Source organism: Cydia strobilella, chromosome 14 (genome assembly GCF_947568885.1).
Source record: "Cydia strobilella chromosome 14, ilCydStro3.1, whole genome shotgun sequence".
Lineage (NCBI taxonomy): Eukaryota > Metazoa > Arthropoda > Insecta > Lepidoptera > Tortricidae > Cydia > Cydia strobilella.
This window is the reverse complement of record NC_086054.1, coordinates 10627531-10654201: the sequence shown is the minus strand read 5'-3', so window position 1 is coordinate 10654201 and position 26671 is coordinate 10627531. Positions and strand designations below refer to the sequence as shown.

The 26671-nt window shown below is 36.4% G+C and overlaps 1 protein-coding gene across 4 annotated transcripts in view; it reads left to right on the top strand.

Annotated features, from left to right (window-relative positions):
* LOC134747195 (AF4/FMR2 family member lilli) overlaps nt 1-26671 on the top strand; it is a 265189-nt gene that overhangs the window by 133839 nt on the left and 104679 nt on the right. For all 4 annotated transcript variants that reach the window (XM_063681787.1, XM_063681785.1, XM_063681788.1 and 1 more), the window contains one exon: nt 19288-19420. In XM_063681787.1, the coding sequence (XP_063537857.1) occupies nt 19288-19420 (133 nt within the window). The remainder of the gene's footprint in view (nt 1-19287; nt 19421-26671) is intronic.

Here is a 26671-nt window from a genome sequence, read left to right as displayed (position 1 = left end):
CTTAATTGGGGGCGAACTACTAGTTATTTATATTAACTCAGCTAGTAAACGTTAAGGGGATCAGTTTCTATGTTAACGGCCAGGTAACTCAGATTCAGAAATACATCACAGACACATCCAGACAGATTTATTTAAGCGCACAAAGTGTAGTCCGATAGGTGAAAACTTGTCCCATGCGTGCGATATATAGTTATGCGAGCGAAAGTGTCACGTTGAAATGCTTAGATTAAACGTTGAAAGTCGAAATATGTGTTATAAATCGTTCCATTCATTAAATTCAACTATTAATCTCAAACTGAATTGATATGGTGAAGAAATATAAAGGCAGCTTGCCTACGCGCATGGTGCATTCTTTTGTTTTTAAGTAGCAACGAACATGCGATGCGCTCATGCCACGGTATAAACATTTCAATGTGATTCAGAGGCAATTCCACGTTTTATTGAGAATATGCCATAGTTAATCTTGTAGCATGAACGCCATGTAATTGCTATGTTTATATCCATGTCGAATAACAACATTTGAAACTTTACCAATGAGACTCATGAGCTACAAAATATTTTTAATTCGTCTGTGTTACCTGTACTGTACGAGGAAACACCTTTTTAAAGATCTCACAGGGAAGTCCATTATCGATTCTGTCATATCGTTCATAGCGTAATTTCCATTTCCATGTCGATGTTATGTTGACGTCAGTATGACTCCAAAAATAGACTTAATAAACCTAACCTGTTAGCATTACATGTTTTGCTGATGTTTGGGTTAGAACTAAATTAGACTCTTGCTCAACTCTAGTTAAGCAGAAATGTTATAAGCAAATAAACATGTTAAAATGATACAAGTTGTAAACTGGAATTCAATTTTGAAAGCTTCAGACGTTTCTAGTACAAGTAGTATCAATCTATTTGTTGAGGGTTATATACGTTGTGTTGTATAAAATATATGTTAACATGATTTCAAATCGAAATATTCGATTTTAAAATAAAATATCACATGTACAGTCAGAAAAACTACTAGCTTAGCACCCTTGCAGCTAATAGTAATACTGACTATTGCTGACTGTGTGTGCGTAATGTGTATAGAGTAAAACTAATAAAGTCTAATCGTTGAATGGGTATTAAAAAAATATATGGAAACTTAATCGAACAAATATAATATTTAATTCCCTCACCAACACTTGTATAGCAAATCTCACCAACACTCAAATGTGACTTCATTTCCAATAGTTACATTCCTCATCACACATTTGGCTATCCAACAGCGTGATGATATTAGGCCCTGTTCAGATGAGTTTCACGCGCATGTGCACACGCGCCATCTGAGCAGGATCTTATGCAATGCATCAAAACCTCACACGAGCTCGTGGTAATTATCAATGAGAAGTGGAAGTCGGGTTTTCGTTGCTTAGCAAGTTCAGGCGAGACGAGCGAATAAACAAGCCAGTGTAACGAGGTCTGTAAAGATTAAGGTCTGTTCACAAAGAAAAGTAGTTATTTCTGGAATCATTCGGGATGTAACCTTTTTGAGAATTTCATTACTAAGAAAGGCTTTGCATTATTATTATTAGGCGTTTTAGTATATCAGCTTTTAAGGCTTACTCTTGAATAAATAAATAAACATTATAGGACATTCTTACACAGATTGACTAAGTCACACGGTAAGCCCAAGGAGGCTTGTGTTATGGGTACTCAGACAACGATATATATAATATATAAATACTTAAATACATAGAAAACACCCATGACTCAGGAACAAATAACCCCTTAACCCCTTAAATCTCTTGATTATATGACATTATAGTCGTAGCTCTTAGCAATTTTAGCGTTCCGGTCATACAGAAAAGTCAGAGTACCAATGCTATAATATATTTTATAACAGGAATTGTGGTTTTACCGGTGGTCATTTTTTTTGTGGCAAGCTTATGCGTTATCGAAAAGCGAACGTAATAGTGGTCTGTGAAAGAGTTCGACTCGTTTCCACTTGCTTAGAGATTATAATAACTCTCCAGACTTACCGTAAAATGGTAGCGTGTCTAGGTGCAGTAAAAGTGAACTACTTATGATCGCTGTACAGTCGCCATCAGATAATATATATCGGAGCTGCCGAGGTGCTCAAAAATATCTGAACACGCACTCTAACGCTTTGACAAAAGAGGCGTGTTCAGATATTTGTGAGCACCGTGGCCGCTCCGATATATCTGATGGCGACTGTACCTCCGCCCGAGAAACACTGCAAATATATGAAACCCATGTACTTATACTACCTTCTTCTTTTAAAACGAAAGGACGTCTGTACTGTCGCAAATATGATTTATATTAGCCAACAAACTGTCTTAAGTTTGGCGAAAATATTGTATACCTAGTCCTAAGTGTTTTTTTTAAATAAATAAAATATACATTAAGTCTGAGATGTTGATTCACATTGGGTAACTATAAACATACACTACTTAAATTAAATTAAATATTCGTTTATTTCATCCCATAAAAAAGTTGTTAGTAAAGTAAAGATAGTGCGAACTCGTTAATGCCAGTTGAGGCAAAAAAATATGACTATAAAATATTGGCGGTTGTAAGATCAATCACTGACTTAGTGTAAGGATTTTAGCTACTTATAAATAAAAATTGTTGAAAACGATTAGTAGTAGTTGTGTAACTATTTTAATACAAAACTGTTTAATAACTACGAAAACCACACAAAAAATAAATAAATTGTTGCGTTGTTCGAAATAAATGAATTTTAATTTTTAATTTTAATTTAATAAACAAGACATAATGCAATAACGTTCACTAAACATCAAAAAAAGGCAAACAATAGCCAAAATGACACTCGTTTATAAACAAGCTTCAATCGAAAACTAAAAATACTAAAAATGTATCGGGATGACAGATGTGAACGAGAAGTCACGTGATGAAAACCATACATTATTTAAGTTTCTATTTTGATTTCTATACTTAAACGTTGTCACTTAACTTATTAGCCGCCTGATATCTTTAAGACGCCTTTCAGTTAATCATCGAGTATATGAATAAGACTAAGTTCAACAATTCAAACGCCATCTTTTAACATGTAATTAACTACACAACTAACATAATACAAGTATATAAAGTATTTACCTACACTAAAATAACGTGTAAAATATTCAGTGATCTCGCGACCGTGAACCGGGCAACTGGTTTCTAAACATTCGTGAACAATGGTAAATAGATAACACGTTAGGTTATTATATTATTTAATAATTACATACAGTAAGTAGTTTTTAGATTTACATTAGGTTATATGTTTGGCCTATACCGGCAAGACTGATATTTGACACCGGTAGAGCGCCACGAATTTTTAATACTGTGTTGAAATGAAACCGCCTGATGGAAAGCGGTGACCGCAGCCTATGGACGCCTGCAACTCCCAAAGGCGTAACATGTGCATTTAAATCTGTACACTCCTTTTTTGAAGAATCTCATATCGTAATCCTACTAGATAACCTCTGCAATAAGTTGCTACAACCGGAAATTGTTCGCTGAAGGAAATTGTGATTCTTATTGTGTAATGATAATACCTATCGTACCTTTACACGATCAACTTGAAATACCTTTATGTATACTGTTTCGTACATTCGGCAAAATTCCTGCTACATACATATTTTTGACGACTTATTTGGTTAAAGACGTTTGTGGAGCATATCTACGTCGGTATTTAAAATTTTGTTTATCCGCTTGGATAACAAGATGCTCTGCTTCTGAAGGTAGGTAAACACTTCTACTCATTATCAGTGGATACGCAAAGTTGACATTTTTAAATACCACAAAACGGTATTATTGTATCACAACAACAAAAAAACAGGTCTAGAACGTGTTGTCAATGTCATAACAGATGCCGGTGCCGGCGTCCATCGTAACGAGGTCCCTGATAACGCGGCATCACCCACTCATTGTCACTCGTCCGGTGCCAAGCTGTTCTGGGCCCTATCGCAATGTCAAGAGAGTTCGAGGCCGCGGCGCGGCTTGTTTTGTTTACTCGGATAGAGTAATTACGCTTACGTTTCGTCGCTTCCGACGATTGCCAAATGATATAGGTATTATACTCGTTAACTGAGTAAATCGATAATGACGTGTGCGCCGTTAAAACTATTGGGAATTTAGATGTTTAGAATTGGCGCGTTAGTTTAGTAGGTTAGCAATATGGATAGCTTGGAGTTGACTGTCCAATTATTGGAATGGTTTCAAAATAGCGCTACGATGCTTTTGCTTGTTTTCTATAAATGTTTATTTTAACTACATTAATACAGTCAGCATCAAACTAGCGGGTAAACAACGCTCAAAAAGTATCTGCTATCCTGAAGCTATTTTCCAAATATAGATGTCTTTTACAGATCGCGTTCGAAAGTATCCTGTCACCGTCTAGTTTCCACATATAGAGAATATAATCTATTTGTGAAGCATTAGAGAATGATAGATATTTTTGACGAATCTTGTTCCAAGTAACTTTTTAGTGACAACTGACAAAATACTTGCCAAAGAACGCCATAAAAACTAATCAGGCGATAAAAGTTATACCCAGCTACTTACCTTAGTCGATTTTATAACATTTTTACTTACGAGTACACGTAAGTACATAATAAAAGTAACAAGAAAACATATTTCTTATATTAAATAGTGCCGTCATTTCCATGAAAATTTTCACAGAAAAACTGAATCGAATTGAACAGCAAAGAAACGCCGGCGCTATAATAACAGAAAAGCAATCGGCTTATCGCGAGCGGCTGCGCGCGACCCACTTTGCGGATCACACATGTAGGCCTGTCGCAGTACCCATACTGAAGCAGTAGAGTGTTGTTCCTGTTGAATATTGGGGTTGCCGTGTACGAAATGTCGTGCTTCAAGTGCGTCGTATCGCATAAAATTGCTAAACTGCGGGAAAAATGTATGGGAGAAAAGGCAATGGAACTGCTGCCGTATGACTTGATTTTAATCAGAATGCACGCATTTTACGGTAATTATCGTATCAGGAACAACATTGAAGCAGTATTCAATTTAAGCTGTACAAATATTAAATGGTTAATGGCTACCAAATTAAACATTAATGGCGTTATTTATAAACGCGCTACAAGCCTCAATTAAGTATTGATCGTTTCTCTTTATCTGTCTGTCATTTTATAAGAATTTGTAAGAAAGGGATAAAATACAAATTAAATAATTGAGGCTTGTAGATTTGCATGAACAAGGGGGCTCTATTGCCGTTGTCCCATTATTAAACATTTTTTATGCAATTGCCTTGAACCAAAATCGTTAGGTCTCTCCAGTTTCAGCAAAGCTTAAAAGTTTTGATATAAATAGAAATCAGAGGGTTTCCAGATTACGAAGTTGGAATTTGAAATATATTAAAATTTTTGGTGTTATCACATTACCTTATCATTAGGTACTTCAACCCAAGAAAACAAAACATTTCTATACTCGAAATGGATGGATGGATGAAAAGAACTGTATGTTTCCACTACATAACAGTTAAAATACTGATTACGATAGTAATACCGTGCTCTTGGACGAGAGCCCGAGGAATATGTCGTCAAAAGTCATAATAAGACCTGATAGGTCTGACGAAGGACGAGTGCTAATGCTAACTACATTTGGAAATAGTATCTACCGAAATCAACAACAAGATTTCGTATTAATTTATAGCGTTCTGGCTTTAAATAAACTGAAAAGAATAATAAAATAAAATATTTTACAGTACATATGGTGCTACTTTCTCGCACTAGTGCGTAAAAGAGCACTTTTCGTGCATATGTCGAAAGTTTAAAGGGCCATATGTACTGTAAAACGTTGTACGATACACGTGCGAATAGGTAATTCGCAACTCGTGTCGATATAAAACACTCCCTGCGGTCGTGTTTTAATTTATCGCCACTCGTTTCGAATTTCCTCTTTTCCGCACTTGTATCGTAAATAGCCAGTGGCCCCCAAACTAGGCCAAGCCTGTATCTTGGGAACCTTTAAGAGTTCTTAGGTATTAGGTTTATATTTATTGCGAAGGCCTAAATTAGTTAAAACACTTCAAAACGTATTGTTATAATACATTTCAATATTAAACACTATTAATTAATTAGACATGTTTCAACTGGCTAATATTAATTCATACATGAATTGACTCTCGGCTCCACAGTTGCCAATAAATAATAAATGGACCAATGAACTCAATAGTTGTTAATAAATGTAAACATTACATGTAACAAATGGCCTGAGCCATGGTCATTACAGTAACCGAATGGCCTGGTTAAATAGTTTCATATTCACATTCACATATCAAAAATTATTTATATATCAGGATTTGTCAATGGATGGGTTTTTTTTATATAACGCTTATTGGTCCCGTTTTTACCCTTTGGGTACGGAACCCTAAAAAGAAATTGTAAGTATATATTTGGGAACCAGGAGCTTCACTTTTAAGTTCCATTTAAAAATATGTGTATTGCATATTTTCTATAAATTATTATTATACCATACCATTATACCTGTCCATTTTTATAATATACCAATTTTGGGTTCAAGTGACAATACAACGGGTAATTAGTGAGTAAGCCTGCACGCCTGCAGGTATAAACAACATCAGGAATAAATAACCAACAATTATTTAATGCACTTTATAGTTCAATGAACAGCATGGACATATTGTTATGTAGGTTGTAACATTGATCATTTAGATTCTAAAGTTGCGAAATCAGTTCGTGATCAATAAAGCAATTATTACTGTAATAAGTCAACGCAATGTATACTTCTTTCGTCAGATACCAATCCATACTAATACTCATAAAACTGTAAGGCTTCGGTTCCATAGTAGAATTTCCGCGAAACCTTAATTAAGAAGCTGTTAGCTTATCACCAGGCATCGTAAACTGCGAGCAAATCCATTGAAATGACGTACTTTGACTTGACTTGACTAAGTAAACACCCTAATACTTCAATGGATTTTGCTCGCAGTTTACGATGCCTGCTTATCACATACTTGTACACAATGACGTAGATATATCGTATAAATAACATATTTGTATGTAGTTCATGTAACGTATTTCATATAACGTGCGTGTTCTGAGAGATAAGATAAGAGGAAAACCTAGACAATATTACATCATGACTTGTGGGCGTTAGTGTTACAGGAAATCAGATAGATAGAATACTCTTTTGTATACCTCAATACAAAAATCTATTGACTATAGGTACAGGGTAGGCAACATGTCTTATTCAGTCGCTAATAGTTATTTCCTCCGGATATAACCTTTGGGTGACGGAATCAAATTGTGTGTCAATTTGTTTATTACTCCTTGATAGTAAATGTATAACTTTCTAGAGGCGTAAAATTAAAAATGGCCAAAGAAACAACTTAGCAAGCAGCGATTACGTTTCAATACTTTTAATGTCCGTAGCATTCGCGAAAAGTTAAGACAAAAACAAATAAACGGACGGATAGTTGAGGCTTAGATGTAAGGTCCTGCTGGCTACCTTTCTGGTACTAGACCATTATAATACACTTGCACATTTTCTAGTCTAGATAATTCAATATCGCAAGCCTTCAGACTAAAAGTATGTCAAGGTGTGTGCATCCACTACCTTCGTCTCCACGGCCTTTTATACCGAGAAATCATCGCAGTGCCCGAACCCGAAAACCCTGTGGATAGCACATTGCGGGAACAATACAAATACATTCTATTGCGGCACAGGAGTCATTCCTAACGCATACTGTGTAGAATACTCAGGAATCTCCGGGAATCAGGTTACTGATAGTTTTTAAGGGACCTAAAGGTCTCGGTTACACTGGTCTTTCTGAACTCGTCAAGCGTGTAGAATATGCCCAAGCGGCGTCTAGACGGCCTCATTACTAACCCCCCTCCATTACCCCCTATCTACCTCATTCGCAAAATATTTCTCTCTGAATCGTACTGTAGTATATTTTGACCTCCGGAGCAATAACAATTATCCGTATTCACAGATCTTATCTAGACTGGTCCTAATGAACGTGTCTTATATAAATACTACGTTAATCGAGTTTCATACGTTCGTAATTAACTCTGACGCTGACTATACTAATGTGTAGTTCGGCTACGTGACCATATTTTATCTAAGCTTTTAAGACTAATAGGTGCCTATGCTTCCAATCGATTTTTTTTGCTAAATGTGTCAATTTTTTGACTCCGCTAAAATAAATATCACCGTTTGACAAACATGTTATTAAAGTAGAAAGTAAGTAAGCGGTAGATAATATTTTTAGAAAAGGATATATGGAGGTGAGCCTTCACAATAGAGCAGACTAATTTGGGTCGAAGGCGACAGGTCAACAACAACATCCTATGACATTTTGGTACTTAAATAGACTAGAGAAAATTATTTATTGCATGTTATATATAATAAAGGAGGTAAGGACTACTCGTAACCTTGCTTGGTACTGGATATACAGAAGACAGGCGTCCTGTACGTGAAACCTGAAGGGATATCTTCCTTGCTACTTTCAAGGTTGCTTAACAAGGATGCTACTTCCTTCCTGATATTCCGATGCAGTCTCTTATTAATTGACGGATTGATTGTATCAGTATTTCAATTCATAATAGGGCAAAGTTAAACATATTAGAAACAACTTAAGAAGTTTTAAAATAGATAATAACTAAAATAAAATAGCTTAGTTACGAGTATAGTTGTTAAAAAATTGTTTTCCTAATTATTTTTCACACTGCACCCACATTCGAGAATTTCTGTTTTGCCCATGGTTTTGCCCTATGGTTGACTGTTAGAGAATGCCTTGAGGCATTAAGTCCGCCATTTGTACGTGTTTTATAATAATAATATAATAAGTTATTTGACTTTCATTTGATTCCGACCAATAATTGCACATGGGTTGCCATCAAATCAGGGGGAAAGGAAAGAAGGCGGAAGAAGGAGATGGGAAGGGAAAAAGGGTGAAAATAGTGTACGGCGAATGATATCAAAATGAGATCACGTTACCATTCATTTGTAAGTTCTACGGATTCCTGTTCACAATATTTTTTTGAATTAGATAATGTTGTTATCATTAATAATATTTATGTACCTTACTGTACTTAGCTTATCAGCTCTGCTAATGAAATGAATACGACATAATTATTGTTACAAAACCTATATTTACTCGTTAACAGACTGATATAAATACACAATTAAGTCTTCATCCTCATTCCTCTTCGCTTCTTAATTACTTAGCCTGTTTCTAGTGGATGCTGCCCCTAAGTCTCATTTCGTTAAAATAATTCTACACGATTTATTTTACATTTACAATATCTGATCAAGTGTAGCAAACAACGCACTTATTCGATGTACCTAAATTCAGAGATCGCACCGCCGGTGCCCCACCTGAAAAGTCGAAGGGAGTCACAGTCACCTAGGGCGTCCTCTCGCCGCGCCGAGTCGTGCTGGGCTCGTGGGGTCACCGGCCTAACGTTTGAGCAAGCGTCTAGCACTTCTAGCAGGGACTAGCTAAATTATAGACTGGTAATACAATCCGCGTGCCATATCTTTGTTATAATATAATTAAATAATGATTGACATGTAATATTTAAAATATTATGAATAAATTTCTATGTCTAAAATATAACAGCGTGTGTTTTTGTTACGACCGACGACGATAATCCACGACGTTAGTATAGGCCCTACCGAATTAACTTACATATCTTTTTAGGGTTCCGTACCCAAAGGGTAAAAACGGGACCCTATTACTAAGACTCCTCTGTCCGTCTGTCTGTCACCAGGCTGTATCTCATCAACCGTGATAGCTAGACAGTTGAAATTTTCACAGATGATGTATTTCTGTTGCCGCTATAACAACAAATACTAAAAAGTGCGGAACCCTCGGTGGGCGAGTCCGACTCGCACTTGTCCGGTTTTTTAACTACGCAATACGTTACGTTGCCATTCTAAAAAAATCCTAAATTAATTACGTTCAATATTAATTCAATTAAAAAATTCTTTCAAAACCTACATCTCTCTTAATTTTGCGGTTAAAGCGCTTTTATAAATGTTTAACTAAAACTGAAAAATTTCCTTCTTGTTATGCAGTCTTGTCACACCATCTACAACAATAACGAGAAACGCACCTTTGTACGGAGTGTAGTCTTTATTTATTAGTCTCTGCGTCTAGTGAAGTGACAAATCGTTCCTCGGGAACAAGACTTATCGCGCTGATGAATATTTTGTTTGCTAACGCGCGGGTTCGTTAAACTTTCGTCATCGCTGACCTTTACTTACGTCCGGTCACATGTAAGAGAAAACCTACATTGTAGATTCTAATTTAATTCAGTTCAACCAATTAACTTGAAACTACAATTTGAAACTATTTCTAGACGTACCGTTTTAGTATCTACTGTGTTATTAAAATAAACACATTGTTCTCGAAACCACCTGTCTGGATATAATGGTTCCGAAGTTTATAGTCTCGCAAATGTGAGGACAATCCTCCTTGAAGTACGTCCTCTCGGCGCCACGGGTTTGCCCCAGAATCGCACAGGGCGTTGACTCGTCCGCGCCGGCCCACAATCATTCGGACGTCTGGTAAAACCTCACTAGCGTTGTCCTTCACAAACAAACTGACAACATCGATGGTGGAAACGAGACAGCTTCAAACTATTCGATTGTTTTTACGGAATTATCTGGATGGTTCGGTTAAGAATTTATGAAGGCAAGAGATGCGTGTTACACTTTAACGTATTCCAAAACTCATTCTATGGCGTTAAAAGAGTGATTTGTGTGATTTATATAGAGAGATCGTAAAAACCAATGGTTGCACTTCAAAAGATTTGAGAATTTAAAGGTGTCAAGGTTGGGAGACTGACTTTGTTTACTAGGCGTTGCTTGAAACGTTTTCAGCCGTTGTTTAAATTGCCCTAATGACAGATCCTAATATTCCTAATATGATTCCCAGTTGGCGATTTTTGTATAAAGCTGTTATTGACCAACTATCAAATTTCGCTATACGATGATGTAGATAGAAGCATGAAGTCGTAAATAATGGGTCATTTTTTTACATGGCTACAAGCATAGAGTAACTTATACTAGAGCAGTACTGTCATAGTAAATTTTGTAACCACAGTAAATTCACTGCCATCTATCGACACACTTTAAAACTAAAAATGAAGATTTATAAAAATACGATAAAATGTATTTAAATATGGATAAATCATTTTTTTTATTTGCATTAATTATTTTTATGATTTTGACCCATGTTCTTTCACTGATATGCGTAAAAATTGTTAAATAACAAACGAAACCGTCAACGCCATCTATACGACAGTAGGCCAAAGCTAGTAGCGCCCTCTGATCGAGAGTCAAATTTTCTTGATTTTCGAGGCACGTTTTTTCCTTAGACTGTATCCATCTATTACGGAGTTATATCTATCTTTGCTACCAAGTCATAAACTTCATGAATTATGTGTAAGATTATGATATAAGCTTTACGACTTTAGTTTCTTTCTCGCCCTTTAATTAGTAAAATTAAACCTTAACGATTTGTTTTATCGGACATTCCCAGTAGCTTATTGTTAATTTATACCAGGGTTGTGTGGGAGCAATTCTTGTTAAGAGCCAACAGGAGTGGTCAATTCTCCATACAAACGTACTCGACTGTTTCCTCTTTGGTTTTTAAAGCTAGAGCAATGATTTTTTCAGAATAGATTGATATTATCAATATCTGTGTCGGGCTGTTTTGCTTTTTTTAATATTTTGTTTTTTTTAGGCGCTACAGCCCTTCAAACATTACCAAAAACGGCCTAATTGACTATGCCGCAAAGAAAGGCGTGGTACACAAATTTGATAACGATCATCCAAAAAAGCAAAACAGTCCGACACAGACAATTTATTTATCATTCAGATTTCAAAATTTCATTACGATTGGTTAAGTTTTGGAGGAGGAAACAGTCGAGTACGAAACCTCGATTTTCGAGATTTTTACGCATGATTTTTCACTTAAGCTGCAGTTGTCCTTATCGCACTAATTTTAGGGGCGGGGTCAACTTTCTAAATACATACACAGAGCGAAAAGTAATGGACAATAGTCGACATTAATAGTCGATAAACTAGTGATGTAAAAAGTTATCGATAAACCGTATTATGGTCTTGTGTGGAAATATCTAGATCCTCCTAAGACACGAGACATGAGGGGTTTTGGGTTGAGAGGGAACTTTGTAGTTACAATCTACAATCTATTTTAAACTTTTTGATTCTAATATTTCAAATTAGAAATCAAAATGAAAAATATTTTATTGCATGGCTATGGGTTTACAAAGTTTTTAGTTACAAGTGGTTCATGTTCTGTATTAGAGTTTTGAATGATTCACGGTTAGTTTCACTAGACTTATATTGACCGGGATATAGACCGTGATTACCTTTTGTTTTATTTTAATAATACAAAAGGTAATCACGGTCTATATCCCGGACAATATAAGTCATGTTCTGTATGTTATGTCATGTCTATCTATACTTCATTTTTTAGCATTATTGAAAAAAAAAATGTACATAACCATAACATAACTATTACTTATTACTCTATTAAGCAAAATAATGTAAATGATCGTATATGAATATGTTACATATTTGCCGTGACTTATTTTTCAAAAGTGTTTTTCTATAAAGATCGCTTACCTTTAATCTGATGCTAAAAAACCGGCCAAGTGCGAGTCTGACTCGCGCACGAAGTCTTCAGTACCGTTATGTATGCCGTATAACGACGTTGTATGAGAGCCCCACTTTTTTTAAATTAATTTTATTTTTGTGGTGCAATAAAGAAAATTTTACTTTACTTTTTACTGCACCAAATAAGGCCCGCCCATCAATTTTATTTTTCTTATGTTTAATTAAATTTGATATTTTGCCTATATTATTAGCGGACATGGACTTAAAATTTAAACTCATTAACACGTTTAAAAACCGGGCCTTATTTGGTGCGGGTACCTTACCTGTATTGTATAGGTATATAGGTAATTATACAATACTACCTATAGAAGCACTGTTTGAGAAGCCAATAAACAGTATTTTTAATGGGCAACGGTGGCAATCTTTTACGGTCTATATGATAAATAAAACAAATAAAAGTAACTATAAAATAAGTGTATTAATAAGATACAGATCTTAAATAACGATATCAATGTTAGTGAATGTTACTATGACTAGCAAATTTTTCCAAAAAATATTGTATTTCTATTTTAGGGTATTGATTTTTTATACGAATAAAATAAGCTATCTAAGTAAAAACAAACAAGTTGATAAGTACAACCAATTTTTCTTTATATCTTTTAAACATGCCGTTTACAGAAATATAATTTTAAAGGGCAATTAAATAACAATCAAACAAATGCGACAGAATTTACCAGTTAACATTGTAACATTCGGACAGTTATATAATCTGAAATATGAATTATTTAGTAATATTTTAAATAGGAAAGTAAACCGAAAATTTTGGCTTTTTGCAAGACGCAAGACACAGTCACAAATATGGTTGATTATGATCTTTCCCGTACAGCTCGTTTTTTTGGAATGCGGCCGTCAATTATTTGATTTAGATACCTGATACTGATTTAGGTACTAGTAAGTAGATGTTTGGCATATTTAACGAAGCACAAATTTTGTTAAGCTGACCATATCCGTTCCCTGTGCACATAACTCCTTCTACGGCAGCAGTATTTACTGGCATTTTATTTTTTGGGTCTTCAGAGTGTATCGTTTCCTTTTTGTTGCACATGTTACACTTAAATATGTATTCGCTGTGTAAACCCTTACGTCTTTCATTGACCAAGGCAAGATCAGCAAATGTACAATTTGTATGATCGTGCCTGACATTTGAGATCGCAGAAAATAAATATTTTATGTCCACTATTCTGCGACCTTCCAAAGTTTCGTTTTCTTTGTTATCATGAACAAAAAGCTCGGGTTCAATGGTCATATCAAACGGCGATGATGCAGTTGATGATGAGCTTGCATTTTCTTCCATTGGTGCTGCAAATGCATCAACCGGTGGCGATAATGACGCATGGCGATGCAATTCTGAGTGGATATTTCTTTTGACACAAACGTGATGTTTTTTACGTTTAGCATTCATATACAGTCTCTTTTTCGGTCCACTTCTTCCTCCCCTCCCCATGGTTACTTATTCAACCTACCTGAAATTATACAAGTAGGTAAGTGAATTATATCATTTTATGTTATGAAGTTAAATGTTTAGGTATCTCAATCAACTCCTCGGTCAATCTTTTGTGTGCTTGGGTGTTGATAATTTAATGAGGTGTTAAACAACAACTACGCCCTTGTTAAATAAATAACTGTTACCTACTGTCATTCTTAAGAAATGCGCGTACTTATTGAAAAATACTTAAATATTTGTTAGATATAGGATACCTGCATCGAGTAAGGCCCATCGTTTTTTTTCTTACTTTTAATACTTACGTTTAATCTTACTTGCAGTTTTCTTTACAGGTAGTACTAGTGGACATATTAACGCATTTACACTTATAAAAGTTTGAAATGTTGAAAGTTAGCACCTTAACCGGGCCTTATTTGGTACAGCTACCTTAGTAGGTACATCGAATACTCGAGTTCGAGTATTAAATGACAAAATGGTGACATGTGTTAAGAGCTGACACTGTTGAACTATTAGTTCTGTGCGATAAGTATAAAAAATAAAATACTTCCTTCAATAATTATCAATTTATCACAGCAAACTCATAATTGACTCTAGAAAAGAACCTACACCCTAATGCCACTGAAGTCCTTTAGATCAATTTCCGTAGTACTATTACTACTACTACTAAGGTATACTTGGAGGTAATAAGGCCTACAGTACAATAAGGCCTAACTGAAAAATAATGTATACAGAGTATAGGTTCAAATTTCACTGACAAATATCGGATTGGACATTTTTCTTGTATGGCTGGGCTGGGCCTTAGGAGGATACAGTAGGTGTATTGAGCTTATAATAATTATGTGCTTCTTAAAACGAAGTAGGTATATTAAGTACACAGGCATTTTACAATACATATATGTATATTATGTGTGTAACTAATAAACACGATTTACCTATACCTCCCTGCACTTTGGCAAGCCATCTTTGACATTAGAAAAAGGCGGCAAATTTAAAAAAAAAAACCGGACAAGTGCGAGTCGGACTCGCCCACCGAGGGTTCCGTACTTTTTAGTATTTGTTGTTGTAGCGGCAACAGAAATACATCATCTGTGAAAATTTCAAGTGTAGCTAGTATCACGGTTCATGAGATACAGCCTGGTGACAGATAGACGGACAGACGGACAGCGGAGTCTTAGTAATAGGGTCCCGTATTTACCCTTTGGGTACGGAACCCTAAAAATGTAGGCGCCAATAATCGATCTCCCATAATAAATTAAATTTCGCGCCTTTTTCTAATGACAAAGTTGGCTTGCCAGAGTAGGTACCTACATACATACATATGGTACACAGTTTATTTTCCCTACCCTTTTGACTAACAATTTTACAAAACTAACCCAATAACTTCATTTCGTTATCATAATTCCTTTATAAGTACTTACCTACTTATTATAAGTAGGTACCCTTACCCTACATACAACACATGACATATTGTAATATTATAACGAGAAGTTTTGTAAGATATAGGTACTTACTTGAATAAAGGCAGATGAATTGTGTACGGTCCAATAGGTAACCACAACTCACGGAGTCCAAAACAATAAGCTGATCCGCAAAGTCAAGTAAACAAAAGCCAAGTCACAAGTAGCAGAAAGATATCGAGTTCCGTAAACGGTAAGCCGGGTCAAAAATTTCAATCGCACGATTTAGGAATAGGATAGGTAAGTTAACGCTTCGTGGTAGTACCTACCGAACGAAAAGTGACATTGCAAATTGCGAGCATTGAGGTGCGCTGCGCGCGGGCGCGAGTACGAGCGCACTCTTCTGTGTGCGTGCATTACACACACAAATACAGTCTCTTCTGTCGCGGTGACGCCCCGTCAGCGCGACGGGTATATTCTCTTGAAAATCTCAAATCTGAAAAGGCGCTCAGCTCCTGTTGGCTCTTAAGACTCCTCTTTAGACGGCAGGTGCGCAATTACCGCTACGTAGGTACTCAACTGCACATTTGCCCGGAGCTTCAATTCCGATATTACTTTTCGCGTAGCCGCCGGTCTCCGGCTCGGAGTTGCTCTCCGTGCCGACCACAACTGCGCTTCTTGTGGATCCCACGTAGCCTCGGTCACCATGCATGGGCTCGCCTGCTCTTCGGGTGCCGGCCGCTTGTTTCGCCATGCCGCCCTTAACGACATCCTGAAAAGCACTCGTCAGTGCCGGTGTTTTGACGGGATGTCGTTGATTCCCTGGAAAATGGGTCGTGTGTTGGTATGGGACGCCATTTGCGCTGACACGCTAGTGGCGTCCTACGTCCCATCGACCAGCAGGCATGCTGGCGCGGCGGCGGACACTCGGGAGTGTCAAAAGGTAGCCGAATACAGCTGTCTCGGCGCTCAATACGAGTTCGTCGCGTTTGGCGTCGAGACACTTGGTTCGTGGGGCAGAGGCGCACCGATGCTCCACAAGGCGCTTGGAAAACGGCTGAGGGAGGCAACGGGCAACCCCCGCGCGGGCAGCTTTCTCGCACAGAGAATTGCAATCGAAATCCAGCGCGGGAATGCTACCTGCGTGATGGGCACCCTACCAAGGGTACAAAATTTTAATAGGTATTTTTTATTTTTAGCTTTTTAATTGTAGTTAGTTTTAGTTTTATATTCATGAACATTTATTATATAATAAATGTTTTCCCGATTAAAAGTTTATTACCATAATAACAACTTTTCATTAAGCTTGTAAAGACTGGTTAGCGTCGTGACCAAACATATAAATTATTTGCGTATCTCTCCGTTGATACAGAGATGAATCATTTGGAATAAATGAGTGCGCTTACAGCAGAGTTGCCGTGAACCGTTAGTTGCTATATAAATACAATTTAGGATTCTGACTCATTCCCATGAGCACGAGATTGCATTTAGCTGTTAAATTATGTTTACATTTTGCAACTTCTTCAACCAAAAACGTCACTTTTGACACCGACAGATCGGTATCACATTGGAAAATTTGGAAACAGATTGAATAACTAAAACTCTATGTGGCTGTTAGATTAATAGACTTCTCATCCACGTATGTGCATAATGCTTTGCGTATCTTTTGTTATTCTATAGATATCTTTATTATGGAATGTGGCGCATCACACATACTTGAACTAATAGGCTAAGTGGCACGTCACGAACAATATGCAAAAAATAAGTTTCCAGTTACATATATAAAATACCACTGTTCCTAGGGGTGTAAAAAGAGTAGGTACAATGGATGTGTACATTGTGCAAGTAAAGGAATCTTTATTTTCCTTTAGACAAGTTTACTAATCCTTTTATAATTGTTTCAATCTGTCTTGCATCTATTTAGTGATGTTGTTTAAGAGGCTTGGCCTTTTCTCGAAGTCTGCTAGAAAACGATTTTCGCTCATGTCATCTCAGATATTAAAGCTCTTTCATTTGGTACCCCATATGGAATGTTTAAAAGAAAAAAGTTAAAAACTTTGTACTGCCGACTTTATGACGTCACAGCAACTACCCCCACCACTTTCGCGCTTGTGTTCTCATATATTTGGGTTCAGGACATCAAACTGAATGCAACATAATTATCTTATACCTAATATTATATTCATACTGATGTGTTTTGCAATGTAACTTAGATGTAAATAGTTGTAAATATGAAATACTGTATTTGACATGTAAAACTATGTTTTATAAAGGAATAAATGAATGAATTGATACCATATTCACCCATATCTTAGATGACATAAACGAAAAGTAACCTAAAACCTGTTCCGCCGCCCTACTATTTATTGTTTATGACCCAATTTAAAGCAGTATGTCCCCGTCCATCGCGACATTGAGCAGTCTCATTTAGGGCGCGACCTCGCTCCGAGAAGGACGCGATGCAATTTCCTACCTTTGACAAATTGTGTTTGGAGAAGCTACATGCTCTCAGTGTGTCCCGGCGGGGCATACTGTTACAAGGTAAAGTTGTAAGAAGTTTGTCATGTCTGTCATATTACTTAGGTTCTATATTAGTGTCAACTCGATATCTTCACGCACTCTTGAGAAAAGGGCTCCTATAAAGGTTCCTTTTGGGGCACGGAACTTAAAAAAATATTTTTACACCATTATTTGTTTCTTTCCACTTATTAATCTCGTCTGCCATATTTTTTTGTAATTAAAGAACAATTGGGGCAAATTCACCCTATTGGGCGAGACTTCTCTGGGGTTAACCAACACGCCAGCTGGATCAAAAAAATTTTTAGTAGGCATGAGTTGAAGTTCTGCGTCTTTTCTGTGGACATCATACTTTTCTTACTTTATCCTTGTATTAGGCATGTTAAAACGTTCTACTTCTTACGAGTTGTAAGTTATTAGGCATGTTACATGTTACATGTAATTGTGCGGTTTTATGAAACCACGATGCAAGGATAGTAGACTTTTAACAAAAAAAATGGATAATAATTCGATTTACGGTATTAAAATCGCGTTTTTAATCTTAACTTAATAAATATCTTCTTTAAAATTATCTTACAAAAGCTCGCCCAACGCCAATGTAATGCAGCTACTCAACGCGGAATGACGCTGTTATTAATTTGCGCTTGCCTATCAATCTTATAATACGCTAGTATTTAAGAAACCGGTATAAGTAAACTCTTATTACGTTACTAGGTTATGTTATTTATTAGGTTGTTACGGATCTCACGGTCATGTTACACTGGCGTTTTCGAGATGTCTACACGCTTGCGAGTTTGACAGATAAATAGTTTGACGTATTATTACCGTATTTGAGATTAATAAAGTCTACTGCCCTTAAAATTTTGTATAAAATTAAAAGCAAATATCAGCCATAATGAATTAAGTATTGTATTTGTGATGTTCAAAAAAAAAAAAGGCGTATGCTTATTTTAAAGACTGTGAACTAAGTACTAGGAATAAAGTCGAATTTTACTAACTCTGTAATGCATCACGCGACATGCTAAAGACAGCCCAAAAAATTAGGGGCGGTAGAATTAAAGTTTCACATAAAAAATATCCAAATCGTTAACAAATCCAAGAGAAAAGACGCCGATGTTCCCGCACGTTTTCGACGCAGCTATTTCGTGATCTCGGCAAATATTTTCGTATCTAAACCTTCATTTTGAACCTTTTGCTGCCATATTTTTTTAAAGTATGGTTTCCCGTTATTTTCAGGTAACGGGCAACAAGGATCGCCAAAGCCAGCAGATCCAGACGAAGCTCGGCGACTACCAGATCGCGCAGGCGCTGATCGACGATCCCAGCAAATCGATCGGCATCTGCGCAGAGCCACCCAGCCCGGCGCCATGTGAGTGCTTAATGCAGTAGTATAGTAATATGTGGTATTTTCTATAAAAAGGGACCTTATTGTCGATGGCGCTTACGCCGCACAGCGTCGCGCGGCATTGTATTTATATCGGAGCATCGTTAATAATGGCGTAAGCGCCATCGACAATAAGGTCCCTTTTTATAGAAAATACCACATATAAGGTTTAATTTAAGGTTTACATACATTAAAATACTGTGCTACGTCATAATCGGCATCAACTTTAATATACATAGCTGCTTCATATTAAGCTGCTTATATTCTCTTTACAATGCAGTAGTGTGCAGATCATTTTGAGTAGTTTATTCGTATAGATACCTACTTCTGCTGCTGACCGTACTTTGCCAGCCAATATTATTGGAAGTCAAGTTTCGCATATTTCGCCGCTGACAAACAATTTAACGTTGCGAAATGTCTGACATTGAAACAAAAGCAGGCTGGTACTGATAATATCAAGAGCCATAAATAGTGTGTAACTTGCAAGTTGTTACCAAGTCGGCGTTGGTTGTTAAAATATGTAGAGGCGAGTTGTATTTACCCGAGAATATTCAGGGGACCCGGTCTCATTTTGTGTATATGGTTCTTTGCAGTTTCTCCGGGGAACTCTATTTCTTGATGTTTATGTTGATGACTATGATACTTAATCTCCTACTTTGGTAACTGAACGTATACTCTCGGAGGTTTTTAGGTTCCAAATTGTTTTAATAAACGATAAAGGTTTAAGAAAAACTACCAAGTCAGGTGGAGCATTAATTATAACAGTACTATGAAAAATCGCAGAATTGGAGTCAGATTCCGAATTAATAACTCGTTAGGATTTCGAACTGGTTTTGATACGATCTTGACGATCGCCTTAGTGATTAGAGTGCATCTCACGCACGAGTTTCACTTCATTTCGCATGCAACAATTAGCGTGAGCTAACTTCATGGTCGTATCAAAATAAGATCAAAACTGTACCAAGTTTCTGATCGGGCTCTTAGTAAGATTATATTGTATAAGTAACCCACATTCGATTTGTTCATCAATGTTACGAGATCTCCTCAATACGCCGTTTGATCACAACGGTTATACCGCTCAAAGGGTTCAAAGATACACAGCCCGTTCAAGCAGAAATTCGATTTAATTTCCTTGTGGCGTTGACTCTATTTGCATGTTAGTTCCAATTCCATGGCTCTTATGTAAGCCACTGGAACCAGTAATCGGAATACGTATTATAACTGTCTATGATCCTATTGTAGGATATAGGGATGATGACACATGTTGAATTTTATAACAAAAAATCCAGTTAAATAGATAGAACATGAGCATATTATCACAATATCTAGAAAACCGCAGACAATATGTACAGCTCGATCATGTTGATAAAACAGTACAGTAGAAACGCATATAATCACTTCGCGAATGCGGCATACCTCATGCTCTATGCCTCGGGGGAGCGTGATCGGCTGTCTGTTGTTTTTAGCATAAGGACTGCAATAATTGTGAACTAGATTTCAATAAATAATAACGATGCCAACTATTTTCCACGTCTAGGATCCTATTAGTAAGATTTTTACATTATTTTCTAATCTAATCTAAATTAAGTTACTGACTATACCTATTAGCATTATTCCCAAACCCAAATTGTTTTCTACGATACATTTTCGCCAGTGAACTTTACTTCAGTAAAAAAACATCTCGTCAGACGATTTTCCCACCAAACCTCTTCCCGGTGGCTAATTTCAGAATCGCATTATCATAACAAAAGTATAAGTCATTTGATACCCGGCGCTCAGTTCCACTTTGCGGAATCTCCAATTTTTCAGGTAAAGCCGAAGGAGATATCCGATATTTTTTCGGCTCAGCCCTTGTATTTGCATAATAGCTTATTTAGGTCAATTTGTATACCTGTCCACATTCATATATGCACAATAGGCATGTTTGGGTTTCTCCAAGTATGTAGTTCGGCCTTTATGAAATCCTGCCATGATATTTGATTGAGAAACTTTGGTAATGCGCCTGCTTTTTATAATAGTATCATGTAACCGTTAAGGAACCTATACTTATGTATCAATTGCACTATTTTCTAAAGCTGTTATTGCGGTTGGTATATCACATTGATATCACAAGATATATTTACTAATTGCGTGATAACATAATAAAAATCCTTTACAACCAAATCTGCATAAATTCGTTATCAGATTAGTAACTCAACTCATAATGTATTAGTATATCGCAGAGATTCACTACTTTAAATCGTTATTAGCATTTCAGATCTTCAGTTTACACAACCCCCGCGGTTTAGCCTGCGCGGTTATAATAACTCGTAAAATATATGTAATATGCTCGGCAGTCGGGGTTTGCGTGGAGCGGCGTGATAGATAATAAATGATTCAGTGCGTCCCCCGACCACGGGTGTGATTCCCAACGGTTTAATAGCGCATCGCTGCAGACAAACTATTATAAGTAAGTATAATCCCAGTAAATTTAGAGAAACTTTCCAAAACAAAATGGGTTGGGAGGTCAAATGTCAGTCGCTTTACTCGCTTTCGTTAAAAGTAGTACGTGTAAGTAGCCGTCATAATACTCATAATGCCAAGAAGAAGATGACTGTGACTGTAAGCTAGCATACCTACAACTATCAATGGGTTAATTTTTGTACTAAGCGGAGACGGCTGTTTGCCACTGAACTTACAATATTTTTATTAAAAAGAAAAATGGGAATATTAATTAAATTATTAGAAAAAAAAAACGAGAATGGGTGTACCTATCCGGTTGCGAGGTTTGATTTTGTATAATCATGTACCTATACCGAGTTAACTTAAGGTTTACAGTATTACACTCGTAGCACTGTGAATAGTCGTCGTGTTCGGTCGGGTCGGGCGTCAGTGTGACGACACGTCGTGGTGACGAAATATCGGACGCATCATTAACCGCCTTTTGTTACGTGTCCTTCGCGTCTAATCGTCTTACGAGAGCGATCAAAGCCTTTGACGCTTTCTTTGGCCTACTGTTAATTCTTCGTCTAGTTGAATGGATAGGCGTGTGACAATGTATGGACGATAGATATTAACTATCGTATACTCATACTCTGTGGTATATTTTGTTCCGATTCTCTTCGTATTAGGCTCTCAGCCGTATTTGTGTGTGACAAATATTTGTCAATTAATTAGAATCATAATTTCACTGAGTTATTCCTCTCAGTTTAGACTGCCTGTCTGTTCAACAATTAAAAAAACATCATAAATTTTGTAGTTTTTTTGTTGCATCGTAGTTGTGGTAAAGAGATTGTGATACCGAATTCTAGTCGAAATGATAAATGAAAGATTATGTCAATTTCATAAACCTTAATTGATCATCTTTAATTCTATATGAAATGGTTTTGAGTTCCCTTTACGCTGCAATAAAAATACTAGAAATTTTACGATGTTTTATAAAGCTGTCGCAACATTTATAGGCTAGTTTATACAAAGTAGGAATACATGACATATCTTAAAGACCGCTCCTAATTTTTAACGGCGTACTACGGCTGGACATTTTACTTTAATTTTGATTCATATAAATTAGAACCATAATTAGAAGTTGTGTGAATCTAATTACACATGAAACCGTTTTAATAAATTAAGCAAAGACTACTAGACGCCTTCAAGAAAAAATCCATCAACCAACATAGAACTCGAATAATTCAGGGCCGATCAAGCTACCCCAGCGAATTAATCTGAAAGCAACGGCTCCCTCAAGAACAGACGTAAAACTCACCCCCATAAACCCGCCGTAATAACCCGGGCAAAATAATACCACGACACTCATACATCTGCGCACTTTACTACCTTGTCGGTTAACATCTTAAATGAGTCATCATACAAAATTACCAAAGGAGTTACAGCGACTAGGTACTTTTAACTTAACGATCATTCAGCCACTAGAGTAGACTTAATTAAGACGGTTGAAGTAACTTAGCCTTTTGATATAAATTATATATGCGAGCCGCGTCCGGCTACTATTTACACTGCGTTTTAGAGAAAGCACTAAAATGCTTATTCACAGGCGGTCATTTGACTGTAGCTTTTAATTAAACTGCTTAAGCTCTGTAATTCTAATAACTATTAACTGGATATAGTGGTCCTTATAATATAAATACTCTGTCATGTTTGAATAAACAAAATAGCTGGTTAATAACACCGCAGTTTTATATCCATTGGTATATTTTTATATGCTAAACCTACAAAAGTTTATTTTAGAGTTTATTAAACCTCCTAACCAATATTGCATCAGCCGCCTAGCTTATTAAAACGAGATTTCAATATGTTTGTGCATGAGTGGCAAATCTATGGAGAGCAGTGTGTGACCGAATGCCTAATATCGTGTATGATGCAAATGTATCAGTTACGTTACGTGTACACATTTGCAAACATGATTTAATTTCGATGTATTGATTAATATTATCGAGGAGTTGAATTATCAGTAATATTTCGCAATGAATGTACTGAACTAACGTACCATTAGCTATACATTAGCTATTCACGCGTATCACTTCACTCTGTAGCCTTCAGGAGAAACATTACGGGTAAAACCAACCTGTGCGCTAAACTTCCATATCTGTACCGCAGTTTTTAAAAATTGTAGGATACTTTATTGTAAAGTTATTCATAGAGAACCAACAAATGTTCATGGAAGGTTATGTCAAAGCATGTAGACGCGTCAGAATGTTCAGTGTGGAAAAATTGGTAGGTGTCCACCCTTTTACGCCTACAACTCGACCAAAGTAAAGTGGATGATATTTATCTTACAAATTGCTTGACTTTTTCGTAATCATTATCATAATCATTTATTTGCACATAAAAAGGATTTTACATAGAAGATATTATAAAAGTTACATGTTCTAGCGTTTTTAGCTTTTGTTTGTATATGCTCGGTTATATTATTTATTTACTTTATTTTAAAATTTAATTCATGCAACAATGGGCCCATATTACATCTTATAGACTAGCATACATATAAATATTACCTTAAAAACTAAACACTATTTTGGCTACAGAACGGCTTTGCTTTGCTCCGTTGAATCGTCTGCTCTTTTGTCGGATTCGGCACAAGAGCGGACGATCAACGCCCACAACGCACGCAACGCGATTTATATAACGCTCACAGTGTAGGTATGTATATATGTATCCTCCCTAGAGGTTTTTGTAAACAGCATACTCGCTTTAAATATCGTGAAGAAAAGAGTCTATCTGTAGTATCTACCGTATTGGAGTAAGAAATGTCACGACCTTGACCCAAATTTCTGACACTGTTTACAGTAACTGCCAATAACATAAATCTTTCGTAGTCTCTAAAGACCTTGTGTTTTACTTCCTGGAATATTAACATGTACAACACCAGGTGTGTGACGTCCATTTTTCTGTTTGTTATTGGACAATATGTATAGCGGCGGCTAGACTCGAACATATTTTTTTGGAGTCGTTTATATATGAAATATGGGATATTTTACTATCTAATGAATAATGAGGTTTTCATTAGATGCATTTATTTATGAAAAACTAAATGTTATGTGACGTTAGATAACCTAGCGTTGGATGATGTTAGATAACCTAATTAATGAAAGAAAGATTAATTAGAAGGTTTTTTAAAGTGGACATATAACAGATCTTTTAATTTCATGAAGTAGAATCACATCGAGCCTGAACTAGCGACCTAGTTCACCGGAACCGGTCATGTAGCCAGAGTACATACACAGTATAAGTAATTCAAGAAGCTTCGGCAGGTTACTTCGGCGGGCCAACATCTCGGTCGCATTGAGAGGGGCTATTGTGGGACAAATGATAGTTTTATGTTCGATCTTCGAAAAGCTTGTTTACTCTAACATTGTTATCTTCTGTAGTGAGTTTAGTTTGCACCAACCACATTCGATGGACTGATTAACGTAACTCAGCAGAGAATTATTTATGTATTATAAATGTATCTTATTCTTATTCTTTCCTTTATTTATAATTTTTCCTTCTTATTCTTATTACTATGAACCCGTAGAACAAAATGTTAACGAATCTAATTATTATAGATAGATTGGTGCAACCAATTATCTAAACAATTGTTTTAATGGGCAGGATTTTAATTGAATCGTCTTATCAGTCTATCACTTTTAAAAGTTTTAAAGTAACTCTTTTTAACTTTTCCGGTTTATTACCGTTTTTTGAATTCACTACAGGTTTTGTCTGATTAAAAGCTCGAGGTTTCGCATTGTAAAAAAATAAGAAGAAAAAAACGGTCAAATGAAAAACAAACAAAAACTGCTGCCGGGCATGTAGCTCGGCGCCCTCCGCCGCGCCGTACGTGTATACTGTGAAAAGAGACGACTGTCATCCACTTTTGTTCAGAATAGTTTCAGTTTTACGTATTGTCATGTCAAGAGTTTAACGAATTTGTACTCTATTCCATTTTTCGAGATTTACAAAAGTCGACTGAAAATCTTAGCAAACCTCAACCAATGTGAATATTTACGATATTTTTGTTAAGTAACAAGAATTCTCGTACTCCACTTTACTATTTTCTATTTTTTGCCAATACTCCGGCTTCTTAATAGAAGTGTTCCCTTCCGCCAGTCTCTACATAAAGTCTTGCCACCATTAGGTCTTCCTCTGCAGCCATGTCAGTTAACGAACGGAAACTCAGAAATATTTATATTACGCGTACTAACATAATTTTCAAAGGCTCGATTGATAAATGACTCAAATGCCCGTAGGTACTCGCGTGACGAATCCGTTGCCGGTCAGTAGATAAAATACAGCCACCAACTATTCATCACCCATATGTCAAGACTACAGAACACATGCCCTATAGATTGAGCATAGATTTGTCTACTAAAGGGTACTATCGGACAACTTGATTCTTGGCCCACTGCGGATCTTTTTCACATTTAATTCGTTATTGGCATTACATTGCTTTAAAAATGACGGAGTTCTGAGGTAACGGTAAAATACGGTCGAATTGATAACCTCCTTTTTTGAAGTCGGTTAAAAAAGTAAAATTATTATGACACACTGAAAACGTTCTATGGTGGGTCACAAATCAGTTTGTTCGATTGTGTAAACAGTAACAGTAAACAGTGCGACCACTCCATTCGTGTTGCGGTCCACGTTTGCGCAACTTCAAATTATCAACAAAAAGATTCCCAAGATCGTTTACCGACAAATGCCATTCTAAAATTAAAAATGTATCGGGATCATGCGGCGAAAAGTCACGTGATCATTTACATA